This window comes from Protomyctophum bolini (assembly GCF_963924005.1).
Source record: "Protomyctophum bolini genome assembly, chromosome: 11".
Classification (NCBI taxonomy): domain Eukaryota; kingdom Metazoa; phylum Chordata; class Actinopteri; order Myctophiformes; family Myctophidae; genus Protomyctophum; species Protomyctophum bolini.
In genome coordinates this window covers 6,834,481-6,849,489 of record NC_137872.1, presented here as the reverse complement: position 1 = coordinate 6,849,489, position 15,009 = coordinate 6,834,481, and the positions used below count along the sequence as shown (strand labels likewise).

The 15,009-nt window shown below is 43.1% G+C and overlaps 1 protein-coding gene across 1 annotated transcript in view; it reads right to left on the bottom strand.

Annotated features, from left to right (window-relative positions):
• Positions 1-1,111: 1,111 nt before the first annotated feature.
• LOC308324648 (BAR/IMD domain-containing adapter protein 2-like 1) overlaps positions 1,112-15,009 on the bottom strand; it is a 58,591-nt gene continuing 44,693 nt past the window's right edge. The window contains exons 11-15 of the mRNA XM_080776850.1: positions 9,550-9,612; positions 8,592-8,699; positions 7,964-8,195; positions 2,121-2,167; positions 1,112-1,338 (exon numbers count right to left, since the gene is read on the bottom strand). Of these exons, the coding sequence (XP_080632976.1) occupies positions 1,266-1,338; positions 2,121-2,167; positions 7,964-8,195; positions 8,592-8,699; positions 9,550-9,612 (523 nt within the window). The 3' untranslated portion in view covers positions 1,112-1,265. The remainder of the gene's footprint in view (positions 1,339-2,120; positions 2,168-7,963; positions 8,196-8,591; positions 8,700-9,549; positions 9,613-15,009) is intronic.

The window sequence follows — 15,009 nt, the reverse complement described above, 5'->3', positions numbered from 1 at the left end:
CAAAACAAACATAAAATACAATCGTTTTCCGTTTCTCTGACGGTGTCTTCACGTCGTCAGGTTTTTTTTTTGTTGCTCCTCCTCTAATCATGTCCGGGCGAGGATCGATCGGTCGGTCGAGGTCGACTTCCAGCGGTCGACCGCGAACAAGAGCAGAAGGCAGAGAGATAAAGATAGAGAAAATATATAATCTGTAATAATATACGACGATCATCTGTCCCATAAATATATATAAACTACAAATCCCACGATAACGAAACGAAGCCTCTCGATTGTTCGTTCAGTCGCTGACTGAACTGTTTGGTTCTCATTGGTCCATCGAGTCAAAGAGGCGGATCCTGGGCAGGTCAAAAGGGGTGGAGTCACTGACTTGGGGCGGAGCCTGGGCAGGTCAAAGGGGGTGGTGTCACTCACTTGGGGCGGAGCCTGGGTAGGTCAAAGGGGGTGGGGTCACTGACTTGGGGCAGACTGGGCAGGTCAAAGGGTTGTAGTCACTGACTTGGGGCGGAGGCTGGGCAGGTCAAAGGGGGTGGGGTCACCCTAGCCCCTCCCCCTAGCCCCTCCTATGCCCAGCTTTGTGTGTGGGCGTGTGTACCCCATAGCGATGATTTGATTGGCTGAGCACGGATAAAAAGTCAGGACAGAAAAGTGGGGACGCCAATTATGATTGGCCGGAAGGTATGATGATGATAAGAGCGCCCCTCACTTCACACAAGTGTGTGTTTTTTTAACCCATTTAGTTTGACGTAAAAATAAATAAAAAGTCTTCTGAAAGAAGCCACATTTTCACGATTTAGATACTCACGGTGTGGCTGCGGGCTAGGCAAGAGGGAGGGGCCGGTGATGATGCTATGAGGGGGGTGTGGCTACGGGCTAGGCGAGAGGGAGGGGGCGTTGATGATGCTATGAGGGGGGTGTGGCTACGGGCTAGGAGAGAGGGAGGGGCCGGTGATGATGCTATGAGGGGGGTGTGGCTACGGGCTAGGAGGAGGGAGGGAGGGGCCAGTGATGATGCTATGAGGGGGGTGTGGCTACGGGCTAGGAGGAGGGAGGGAGGGGCCAGTGATGATGCTATGAGGTGGGTGTGGCTACGGGCTAGGAGGAGGGAGGGAGGGAGGGGCCGGTGATGACGCTATGAGGGGGGTGTGGCTACGGGCTAGGAGGAGGGAGGGAGGGGCCAGTGATGACGCTATGAGGGGGGTGTGGCTACGGGCTAGGAGGAGGGAGGGGCCGGCGGTGATGATGCATGGGTGGTGATGTCATCATCAGACGTGTGGCGCCGAGCGGTCGTTGGTGACCGTAGGTCGTAGTCGGACGGTGGAGAACGGGTTTCCTCCCCTAAAGAAATCACACACAGGTAAAACAGTTACATTAAAGACTGATATGAGGTTAGGGGACTTGTGTGGCGTGTTAAGACTGAGGTTAATGGTTAGATTAAGCCGTCATGGTTAGTAATAGTGGGACAACGCGACCAAAACCAGTGGCTGACACCAAGGTCAGTGTAAGGTCTATATCTGTTTACAGTGTGTAAATGTGTAACTGTTCTTAGATCATTTTGAAATTTGTTTTAGCTTTTTTATTCGTAAACCTATATGTAATTTCACATGTACCTTGTGTTGTTTTGATATATTGTGATGTTTTACTCGACGACACAGAAAATTAGTTCAGTGTAATTTTGAGAATAAATAAAACACACATATATAAAATATATAATCCCAGTCATGACTATATAGGAGGGGCGGAGCTCGTTAACCCATTCTGAACGGGCACCCATTTTGGTGTTGGCATCATGTTATGCTTTAGCTATTGAAAAATAGCAGATCTACAAGCTCATAGCGCGCCACCGAGTGGCGCGCTACGAGCTTGTAGGTCTGCTATTTTTGAAAAATCGAAGAACGAATCTGATAGATTAGAATCTGATCTCAGGTCAGAATGGGTTCATCAGACCAGTGTGTGTCCAGTGGAAACCTCGTATGAATCTGATCTCAGGTCAGAATGGGTTAATATATTTATGACATTGATAACGAGCAGCGTATCGATCATACTCGTTTATCGGGGCTTTTATCGAGGCCACTACTGAGCGTTTTCTAATATTAAATGAAAAGTTTAAAATGACTTACGCGAGGTACGGAGGCGGAGGTCTGTGGGTGCCGTTGGACTGGTTCACCTGTTGGCACGCACGCACACACACACACACACACACACACACACACACACAGAAACAGACACGCACACGCACACGCACGCACAGACACAGACACGCACAGACAATGGTGTGAGTCACAAGGGTTGTTCTCACGGTAGCCCTGGTCACTGGATTGGAGCGGTCAGTAAACATTTCACATCAAGGATCAATGAATATGCATTTGAGACAATCTCAACTTACACTATTTAGATTTTTTCTTCTTTTTGGAAAGAAAATACATATTATTTGTGTAGCCTAAATAAGTCATTCTGGACCAGGAACCCCTTTTGGTGTTTTAAGCATTGTGTTATACTTTATCTATTGAAAAATAGCAGATCTACAAACTCATAGCTACAAGCTTGTAGGTCTGCTATTTTTTGTGGCGCAAATTTGGAATGTATATTCTTTACGTTTTTAACTCAAATCTTTGCTTCTGGGTGGGGGGGGGGGGGGGGGGGTTTGAGATGGGAGTCGATGGCCAAGTACATATATTTTGACATGAAAGTGTTTTGAGCTGACATAGAAACATAAGGTCTTTCAGACAAGCTGTCATGAATTTGAAGACATTCTGTAGAATGGAGCTCAGGTCTAAATGCATTAGGTCATGTTGTCAGATCTGCTCCATGCCAAGCCCTAAAAGACAAACAGAAGTAGGCCTACACATTGAGGCCTGGGCCGTGGCTCAGCGGTCCAGGCACCTTGGCTGGTTAATCCAGTCTGGCAGTGTGCCGCGGGTTCGACTCCCGGTCCCGACGGTCTTTACTGCATGTCACCCCCCCCCCCCCCTCATCTATCTCCCCGATTTCCTGTCAGCCTACTAGTACTGTCTGTCCCTCTATAAAAAAATATAAAATAAAGGCGAAAGCCACACAAAAACATACAAACTAACGTTCCAACGTTCAACGCATGAGACACTATTAAATTGATAAGCACAATTATTTGTGTGACGATTAATTGACAACTTAGATTTGTAACAGCCTTATCTGTGGTACAGCGCATGTGTGCGTGTGAGGTGTGTGCGTGTGTGTGTGTGTGCGTGGTGTGTGTTTGCGGGTCTGCATGTGTATGAGGAAGTGAAAGTCATGAGAATGTGAACGGTCTGGACCGACGGCTCTTCACTGTCTGGAAACAACTACAATGAGAGAGAGAGACAATGATAGTGTGTGTGTGTGTGTGTGTGTGTGTGTGTGTGTGTCTGCATATGCGCGATACGATTACATTGTAGGCATGCACACACACACACACACACACACACACACACACACACACTTTGATGAGATTTGATTTGAGTCAAACTAGTAGCAGTTGTTCTCAAATGTTTTATTTGCAAGGACCCCCTAAACACGCACGCACATTCAATACATGGCCTGTAGGTATGTTAATGGCAATCTATACCAACAAACAATCAAACAGAATGTCCAATAAGACATAACAGACAATTAAAAACCGTCCAATGAGAGCATTGCAGGATCCATTCAGTACTTTACAGTTCCGAGCCAGAAACAAAGCTATGTTCTCTGATGGGTGCAGTAACCAGTACGTACCAGCAGAGGTCAGCAGGGGACAGAGGGACTGCCATGCAGCTACAGTGACCAGTACACACTGGAGTTGAAAGTAGGTAAACACGTGGTATACAATACTGTAATACTTAAAAGGACAACTTTTTTTCGGTTGTTATTAGAGAAAGTAAAAGATGAGTGTTAATTTTCTTTCTTGCTGCTTTCTTTTTTTTGCTGGTTTCTTTCATTTTATGGATTTTAGCTGTTTTTGACAGGGGGGGGGGGGGGGGGGTATCTTTTTTACAAGATTTTATAGCGATTTATTTATTTATTTATTATTTATTATAGTCCTACTAGACCCCAAGAAATTACATCTGACCACAGAAGACTAGGACTATAGTAAATAATACAAATATAAGTCACTATACAATGTTATAATAAGATACATATTTAGCCCCGTGTTCGAATGCCCCGCCCCCTGTCAAAAACACCTAAAATCCCTAAAACGAAAGAAAGCAGCAAATGAAAAAAAAACACCCATCTTATACTTTCTCTAATAAAGAAAAAAAGAGAAAATTAAATTGTCCTTTTAAAAGGTTAGTGCCACAAGTAGAATGTACCATTTCAAGTTTTCAAATGTATATATTCACACACACACACACACACACACACACACACACACACACACACACACACACACACACACACACACACACACACACACACACACACACACACACACACACACACACACACACACACACACACACACACACACACACACACACACACACACACACACACACACACACACACACACTTCATTTCCACAGCCTACGCAACAATGTAAGCATGAGTCATATAGAGATCAATTAATCTCTATTTCCCACCAACTATAGACTCCTTCTGGAATGTTTACTGTGTGTGTGTGTGTGTGTGTGTGTGTGTGTGTGTGTGTGTGTGTGTGTGTGTGTGTGTGTGTGTGTGTGTGTGTGTGTGTGTGTTATGAATGGAGGCAGTGCACACCAGTTAAACATAACGAATGAATGAATGAATGATCTTTCCTGGAACCGACTCACATTTACCTAGCAGAGAAAAGCTAAACCTAACCTTATTCCTAAGAGAGAGAGAGAGAGAGAGAGAGAGAGAGAGAGAGAGAGAGAGAGAGAGAGAGAGAGATAGAGATAGAGAGACTATCAGGTTGCCCAGAGTGGAATTCCACGAACGCTGAGCCAGAGGTGCAGAGGTATGCCCCGGATGTGTGGCGCACGCACACGCACACGCACACGCACACACATCCATAATGCATGTGGCAGCAGGACAGGATGAGAAGACAACAGCGTCAGGTTACTCTGGTCTGTCCAGTCAACCTCAAACATCACCTACAGCTGCTCTCTGTGTGCGTGCGTGCACATTGGTGTGTGTGTGTGTGTGTGTGTGTGTGTGTGTGTGAAAAAAAGTTATTATGACGGCATCGAGGCCCGCCAAAATACATTTTGTTCGACTAAATCAACTGTAGATTTAGTTGACTAAAATCGTATGATATGTAGTCGACTAAAACTAGACTAACACTAAAACATTCCAGGTGACTAAAACTAGACTAACACTAAAACATTCCAGGTGACCGAAATGTGACTGAAACTAAATGAAACTATTCAAGAGACTGACTAAAACTAAAATCAAAAGGTGCTGCTAAAAATAACACCCAGATTGACATGTATTTAGCTCCCCCCCCCCCCCCCCCCCCCGCACACACAGGCGTGTCCCGGACCCCCCATTGAGCACCAGTACTGTATGTGCTAGGTTAGAGTATGCAGAGGAGGAGGGGGGGGTCAGGTTTCCACGACAATGCAATAAGACAAACATCTGACACCACGTGCACACGCACAGTGGCTGTAGGTCTACGGCAGCAGTGCGTGTGGCATTGGGTGACTCCTGGAAGCTGAGACGTGGGGAGTGGACAGAGTACAGTGAAAATATAAGTACAGTACCGCAATACCAACAAGCAGGTGAAAAGCCTAATAAGGAGGGACAAGAGAGACTACCTAGAGGAGCTGGCAAGCGCAGCTGAAGAAGCAGCATCCCATAAACAACAAGGAACAGTATACAAAATCTCTAACCTGATGTGGAAGAAAATTCAGAAACATCCCAACATATCAGAAGCAAACAAGGACAATTACTCACGACAGAAAGAGAACAAGAAGATGGCTGGACAGAACACTTCAGGGAGATTCTCAACAGAGATCCCCCTCTCTACACCCAATAGAAACACAAGAAGCTGTAGAGGATCTGGACATTAACATCAACCCACCAACAAAAGTAGAAATAATCGAAGCCATTAAATCACTCACAAACGGAAAATCCCCAGGTGCCGATAACCTAAACGCAGAACTCTTTAACCCATTCTGAACGGGAACCCATATCGGTGTTGGCATCATGTTATGCTTTAGCTATTGAAAAATAGCAGATCTACAAGCTCATAGCGCGCCACCGAGTGGCGCGCTATGAGCTTGTAGGTCTGCTATTTTTGAAAAATCGAAGAACGACTGACATTTTTAGAATCTGATCTCAGGTCAGAATGGGGTAATCAGACAAGTGTGTGTCCAGTGGAAAACCTCGTATGAATCTGATCTCAGGTCAGAATGGGTTAAAGTCGATCCAGAGCTATAGCCGCAAACATCCTACTCCCACTATACACCAACATCTGGGTGGGAGGGAAGATACCATCGGACTGGACAAAAGGAGTGATCGTTAAGGTTCCAAAGAAAGGAACATTGCATTCCACCATTCAAGACCTTGACTTTGCGGATGAACTCGCCCTTATGTCACATACACACACACACATCTTCAAGAAAAAACAGACAGACTCCAACACTATGGCCAACAAGTCGGACTGATCGTTCACAACAATAAAACCAAAATCATGCCCATTAACACCAGCACACCAACACATATAACAATAGAGGAGCAGGTATTTGGAGAATACAAATCCCTTCACATACCTTGGAAGCATCATTCGACCACGATGGGGGAGCTATAGTAAAGACATTCAAAACCGGATCAACAAAGCATACACAACCTTCATAAGACTTAAGCAAATCTGGAAATCAAAACAATACAGCACAAAAACAAAAACTCCGGATTTACCAAAGCTGCATACTCTCAACACTATACTGTACGGTGCATAATGCTGGAAAACAACAGATCTGACATCCAGAAACTATCCACCTTCCACACATCATGCCTGCAAAAGATCCTGCACATAGTCTGGCCCAAGACCATCTCAAACAATAACCTCTCAAATAATAACAATAACCAATAACCACATGCACAGTATAATCAAAAAACGCAGGTTGGCAATCCCAAGAGTCGCATTACACTGGACCCCAGAAGGAAAGAGAAATAAAGGCAGGCCCAAAATGACAAAATGACAACAACATCAGAGCCGGGGGACCATAGAGAAGATGGCCAAAGGCAGATGCAAGGGGAGGAACTTTGTTGCTGCCCAATGTGCCAGCCGGCGTAACGGGGATAAGTAAGTAAGTAACTTCCAGTGATGTGGATTATATTTAAGAATGGATGAATTTGATTGTAATGGGAATTTTGACTTATTTAAAGATGCAGTGCAGTTTTTCATGTGTCTATGAGGTGACAGTACTTCATTAGACACCCTGGAGTTGTTTTTATGTGCAATTGTGTATTAACTTTGTATTTAGGGTTTCTTCCTGGAGGCTGAAAACTTTACAGTCAAACGGGCCAATGACATAAATAGTAGTATAGTGACATCACACTATCAGCCCCTCCTCTAACCCCCCCCCCCCTCTCTTATATATACAACTAAAGCTGTGTGCGCGGCTTCAGTTCACCACCCACCAGGCAAACCAGGCATACTTAATGAACTGGTGGGCGTGCCCACATAAAAACAACATTTTAACAAATACTGTACACTTCTTTACACATATCATGGTAATTATCATGTGAATGTCCACATTTAATTGTCTGTCAAAAATAAACTGTATAATATTATTCCAAATCCTTGTTTCCTGGTGGCTTGTGGCTCCCGTTGAACAAAATGGTCCTTCGAGCCGGATGATGAGCCACAACAACCACACAGTGACCACCTAACTAAAAATGGCTGACGCGCAGTGCGCCGGCACAACGTGCTGATTACTCTTTCTATGTATTCACTGTAAATCACTCTGGATTACATGCGTCTGCTAAAGGCCTACTTTGTAAAACAGACAGACAGACAGACAGACAGACAGACAGACAGACTCACGGTGGCGTTGTGGTCTGTGGATGAAGCCGAGGATGCTTGCGACGGCGTGGGGGAGTGCTGAGAAAGGTGAGGATGATGATGCGGATATTGGTGGTGATGGTGGTGGTTGTTGTTGACGCTGGCGGGGGTCGTTGCCGTGACGACGGGCTTAATGGCCGCCACCGTGGTGGGCGTGGTCTTGGCAGTGGTGAGGAGGAGTCCGTGGTGAGGGGCGTGGCCGTTTCCTCTTCCGCTGTAGAAAGGTTAGTACAGTTTAATTAAAACTAACTAAATATCATATACTATGTCTTACTATCTATACTATGTCTACCTGTATCACACTATGTATATAAGAAAAACGCTGAGAAACTCTTAGAAAAACGAATACAAACTAAGCTAAAACTAAGCATTGTAAACTAGCAAAACTAACTAAAACTAACTAAATAAAAACTAAATCAAACTACATTAATTAGAAAAATAAAAGCTAAATAATCTAAAACTACCTAAATTAGAAAAAAAAAACAATAATAATCTACTTACTAAGACTAACTGAATTAAAAAAAAAGTCTAAACTAACTAAAACTATAAATTAGGGTTGAACAATAACTAAAACTGAACTATAATGAAAATAATCCCATAGCAGTGTAACCTTGCGCTGTAGTCAGCAGGGGGCAGCACCATGGTGGCCTCGTCGGTCTCCGTGTCTGCGTGATGCAGGTTGACAACGCTGCGGCTGCGGTACGGACCCGAAGACATGCTGGAGGGGAGAAACACACACACTGAGACATGCAAAGCCATCCTCCACCATATAGAGTCCTTCAGCGTTACTCAAACTGAATGTTGAACTGAGATTCACGTGTGCATGACTGACTCTAAAGTAAAGTGGTTGCATGGCTCTAGTTAGTTAGTTTGTGCGAGAGTGAGGTCTAGCCAACACCAACTCGGGATGCCCTCCACACGTTCCTATCCAACATCAGGTTCTTCAGCTCTTGAGCTCTGCAGTTTAGAGCATGCCTCTGAACTGATTCTGTTATGTTCTACAATACAGCTTTAATGTTAAAATGTTAAAAAGTTTGCATGACTCAAGTTGATGCCTTAACTCACTGACTGCCTGAACTGTTTCAGTCTGTAGTGTCGTCCCTGCCCTGCCGTCGTTTCAGCCGGACGTCTTATTTTGAAGACCTCCAGAATTCACAAGACAAACTGGGCTAGCTCTAGGCTAGCTCTAACTACGATATCTTTATATGTCACCTGAGACGTTACATATTGTAACAACGCAGAGGCAGCGGAGCCGGGAACATCGCCACTCTGATCAAAAAGAGCGATCTCAAAGCGAATCAATTAAAGAAACCTCAAAAGTCAGGCAGTAAATATTAATATAGTCTATCTCTGTGTCCATGTTCTCACGCTCTCAAGTGTTTCGTTATCAAAAACACTTTGGTTTCAGCAGAGATGACCTTCACCTGGTTTACTTTAGTGACATACATGTAGGCCTTTGTTTAAACGCGTCGGGAACGTGATAAGAGTGATTGAAAACACAAACACACGTGTGTTTTTGCCGCGGCAGATTGGCTTATGTGTCGTCGTCAAAAAGTGCGTGTCCTTACCTGTTGTTATTCACCAGCGGCTCCGAGAAGGCTCTGCAGTACGAAGAGGGAAACCAGCCCCTCCTGAGAGAGAGAGAGAGAGAGAGAGAGAGAGAGAGAGAGAGAGAGAGAGAGATGATTAAATACTACAGTATCTGAAACAGTCACAACATACAGTATCGGCGGTGTCGGGGAAAAAACCTCTGATCTCCACATGTTATGTTGTGTTATTCCGTATATTTACGTCCTACTAGGATTATAGTACAGTGTCACACAAACATGTCAACAGTAGCCGGTCTGCATGGTCGACCCGTGGGCGTGGCCGTGGAAGTGATTATTTATATTACTACTAAAAGTAAAGAAGGTAATAATATCATTTTAAGTAATTTATGACTTAAGTTCCGTTCCGTTCCAGCAGCAGCTCAGAACAAGGTCTTGGTGTCATTGCTGCGATCATGTTTCCACAGATCTGCTCTCTCTCTCCACAAGGAGAAAGGTTAATATTTGTCCAGGTTTATCTCTGGACAACAACAGAGTGTTTCCTGTGTTTACACGTGATAAACGAAAGGTCCTTTAAAAGCTCCTGGTGGAAAAATGCTACGTCGCCACCGCCGCGCTAACAATCTCACTGTGTGAACGTACTCTGTGTTCGTACACCACCAGTGTTGTTTTTGGCAGCGAACAAAAATGTGGAACGCCCTACCAACAGTCATTAAGACATATGAATCCCTTGACTCCTTCAAAACCGCTCTCAAAGAGCACCTGCGGACGGCTGCAATTCGAAACTGGCCCCCATAAAATCGGAATCCCCCCCCCCCCCCCCTTTTTCCCCTCACTGTATGTTTCTTTTCCCTTTTTACCTCCTTTATGATGAATTCCTGTTCTGTTCTTTGGCTATATAGAAGTGTCTATTTGTACGTCTCTAAATGTTTTGATGAATTGAACAAGTTTGACCCTCTTGTAAACAAGTGTAATGCTTTATTGGGTCGTCCACTCACATTTGTATTTGTATTTTTTTTCTTTAATAAAATAAACAAATGTCAATAAAATGTATTTATTTTATTTAATACGTTTTGTGTTATTGCCATTGATAATGCATTGGGCGTTTCAGTTAAAGGGACACTTCACCCTTTTTGCAAAAGAATATATGTTAATGACGTTTAGAAGTTTTAGATCACTTTTCTGGGGGTATTTATGTGTGTAATATGTGGTTTTAGATATTTTAGATTGTAGCAGTGAGCCTGTTGTCTCTGATGTCATGGACACTGGTCTCACTACCTTCCTGGACTACAATTCCCATTAATTCTTTGGTGCACTGCTCCTCCTTGTGGATAGGGGGAGAGCTGTCTTACTGAGACAACATGTAGTCCAGGAAGGAAGTGAGCCCAGTGTCCATGACATCAGAGACAACAGGCTCACTGCTACAATCTACAATATCTAAAACCACATATTACACACATAAAGACCCCCAGGAGTGTGTTCTAAAGCTTCTAAACGTCATTAACATATATTTTTTTGCAAAAAGGGTGAAGTGTCCCTTTAAATAACTCAGAAACTATGAAACATTTCAAAGTAAAAAGTTCCAGCTGAATTATAAAAAGTGTGAATGGAGTTTCTAGGTGAAAGTGATTTTTTGAAAGTTTTGCGTGGGCTCACAAAGTGTTAATAAATATTTCAATCAAACATTTCTATTTTAGTTTTAGTCGTTAAAGTATCTTGTATTAAGTTTTCATTTGGCTTCAGTCACATTTTAGTCACCTGGAATGCTTTAGTGTTTAATAGTCTAGTTTTCGTCAACTAAATGTCATAAGATTTTAGTCGACTAAATATACAGTTGTCCACTAGTCCCATTTAGTTTTACATTTAGTTTAGTTTTTATTTGTTGACAAAATCAACAGTATATTTAGTCATAGTTTTATTCATCACGTTTTTATGTAGTTTTGAAAAAGGTAGTGAAAAAAGGTAGTCGACGAACATTTTCCGTCATAGTTTTAGTAGACGAAAACAACACAGTCACTGTGAACCAGTGTTTATACAGAGGGAGTGGCTTTCTGCTCTGCTGAGGTCACACATGCAGTCAATGTGCTAAATGGCTCCATGTGTTAATGCTAATGGTTGACACTGTCATCCTGGCAACATCAAAGGAAAGGCTGACTGACAAACTGAAATATCTGGAGGAATATTGTGATGAATATGGCATGCAATAAAATAAGGCAATAAAACCAAATTTATGGCTATATCTGGATCTGATGAAGACAGGCAACCTATTCAGCTTGCTTCCCTTACAGTGAAGCATTGTGACAGTTATACATATCTTGGAGCCATCTTCACTGCTGATGGAAATGCCCGAAACTCACTTGCCCTACATGCAAAGGAGAAGACAAAGCACCTAAACAAACTGATTATCTTCCTGACCACCAACTAGTCTATGATGCTCCATTTCGTGTAAAACGTAAGGTTTTTGAGGCTGCTTTCTCATCAGCTATATTGTATGGGTGTGAGGCTTGGTTGAAAATCCCCTTAAAGTCTGTTGAAACTCTCTACATGGCTGGAGTGAAATCCCTACTTGGGGTGAGGGTTACTACCCCTAACTTAACCTGCCTGTTAGAAGCTGGACTGCCTTCAATGCAAGCTTTGGTGAGAGAAAAGCAAGCCAGGTTCTTCACCAACATACAGCAGCGGAATGGCATGCTTGATGACCCCTTGTGGTATGTTCTTCAATTGCTGCAAAATGAGAACCAAGTCATGTATTCTCATTTATCTGAGATAATGGAAAAACGAGATCATATTGAGAGTGACCGAAGGGACATGATTCATAAATTACAATCCAAAGAGGGAACAAGATATAAGACATACCAAGCCATCAACCCATATCTATCTGTCTATCCACTCTATACCAGCAGCAGCAGTACACCTTACATTGAGGACTATTTGAGGATAACCTTTACACGGTTTCGGTTGTCCGCTCATAGACTGCGTGTGGAAATGGGAAGATGGAGCCGCATACCACCTGAACAGCTTATAGCATAGACTTATAGCATGTTATGTAGACAGCATAAGTGCATTGTATGTGCTATTGTCATAGCACGTCATAGTACATATGTATAGCATAGTAGTATAGATGTATAGCTTATATGTATAGTTTCATTATAGATATTCCACTGTTACTTTCTTAGCTTACGCATGTTTCATGATAAATGTTTTTATGTGATGTATACCCATGCTTTTTTGTTCTTGCTTAATGTAAGTCGCTCTGGATTAAGAGCGTCTGCTAAATGCCTAAATTGTAAATTGTAAACTGTAACAGCGGTTTTGCCAATGTGAGACTGGTATACAAAACGAACAGCACATACTGGTTTGTCCCCTCACACAAGATATCAGAGAGAAATATGGACATGAGGGTATTGATTTGAGCTCACTCTTTGTGGGCACTAACAGAGAGACTTTGCATATGCTACATGCCTGCCTGTCACTTGTGGAGCAATAGAAAGCTCCTGTTGTAAAGGGTTTCTGTATTGTGTATTGTATATTTTAATGTATTGTACATTTTTTAAGTTTTTGATTCATGGGTTTTTTATTATTGTTTGGACCCAATGTTTTAAACATTTGTGTCAATAAAGTAACTAACTAACTAACTGCTCACATACTCATGGTCAATGCTATTGTTAACTACTGAAATATTTTCATAAAAACTAAAAAAAAATACTGAATAATTCAAAAGCACATGCTTAAAAAAAAAGAAAAAAAAGCCTGATAAACCTGTGAAAATATCAAATCTACAAACTCACGTGTGTACAGTATTATTTTTAGACATTTTACTTTTGGTACATAAAGTACATTTTGAAATCCGGACATTTACTTGTATCAGAGTATTTCTGTATTGCAGTATTGATATAATATAATGTGAGTCGTTTTTTCCACCACTGCCAGATGGTTCCTCCATGCAGCTCTAAATGCTGAAACGCACAAAGTCCAGCTCTGGACTGGTCCAATTTACAGCCCATGAGTCAGACAACCAACCAACCAACCAACCCCGAGCTCTGGACACGCCACATTACTGCCCGATTCGCTGGCGCTGCATGGCTGGCAGCCAATCAGAGCGAGACACATGGTGTCCGGCGGAGTGGGATGGAGAGAGATGAGCGAGCCAGGCTGGGAGTTAACCCATTCTGAACGGGAATCCCATTTTGGTGTTAGCATCATGTTATGCTTTAGCTATTGAAAAATAGCAGATCTACAAGCTCATAGCGCGCCACCGAGTGGCGCGCTACGAGCTTGTAGGTCTGCTATTTTTGAAAAATCGAAGAACGACTGACATTTTTTAGAATCTGATCTCAGGTCAGAATGGGTTAATCAGACCAGTGTGTGTCCAGTGGAAACCTCGTATGAATCTGATCTCAGGTCAGAATGGGTTAAAGAGTAGGAGGAGAAGTTCACGGGCACCACCGACACCGCGCTGTTCTCAGCAGATACAGGCCGACGCAACGCCGAGACAATCTGTTAGTGATGCACTGAATATCCGGCCGCAGAAAATATATCACCGCATAGTGTATATGCAATCAATGCATCAAAAAGAGCTGAATACATTTTTTTATGGACCCATAATAGTGATTATAACTTTAGCCGTAACCATTTATTTTGCCATAAATCAGGTAGCTTTAAGGTACATGACAGCAATGGATGGGAAAAAAAATATATATAATATTAATCATATTCTGATATTCGGTATTCGGTTTCGGGCAACTGTTTCCTATATTCGGTATTCAGTTTCGGCCAAGAATGTCTCTTTCGGTGCATCCCTATACAATCTGCCCTCCCTGCTTGGTCACGAACGTGCACTAGTGTCAGAGAGGCAGGGGCTGAAATCCCGTAAGAGGGCACTTTTGGACAAACAGAGTGAAAATAGCAGATCTACAAGCTCTCAGCGCGTCGCAACTCAGCTATTTTCAGGGGGCACAAGCCAGCACTCTTTAGCTAGTGGAGATGCGGCGTACAATATGGATTTCTAAACACATTTGTTCAACGCAAATACATGTGTAAACGGTCAGGAGACTTGGGGAGAAAAAGAGCAATAATTCTCCTGAATGTGCAGCCTTCCTTCCGGTATGGCATGGAAGGAAAGGAGGAGGGCATTAATTTGCATTTCTTTCACCGTAGTAAATGCTGCTATTGTGGTCTGGAGTATGGGGCAGTTGTTTTACAGACGGGTAAAAGGGCAGTTGTTTTACAGACGGACACAAGGGAAGTTTGATGTCTAAAAACCCCCTTTAACCCATTTTGAACGGGAACCCATTTTGGTGTTATAGCATCATGTTATGCTTTAGCTATTGAAAAATAGCAGATCTACAAGCTCGTAGCGCGCCACCGAGTGGCGCGCTACGAGCTTGTAGGTCTGCTATTTTTGAAAAATCGAAGAACAACTTGACATTTTTAGAATCTGATCTCAGGTCAGAATGGGTTAATCAGACCAGTGTGTGTGTA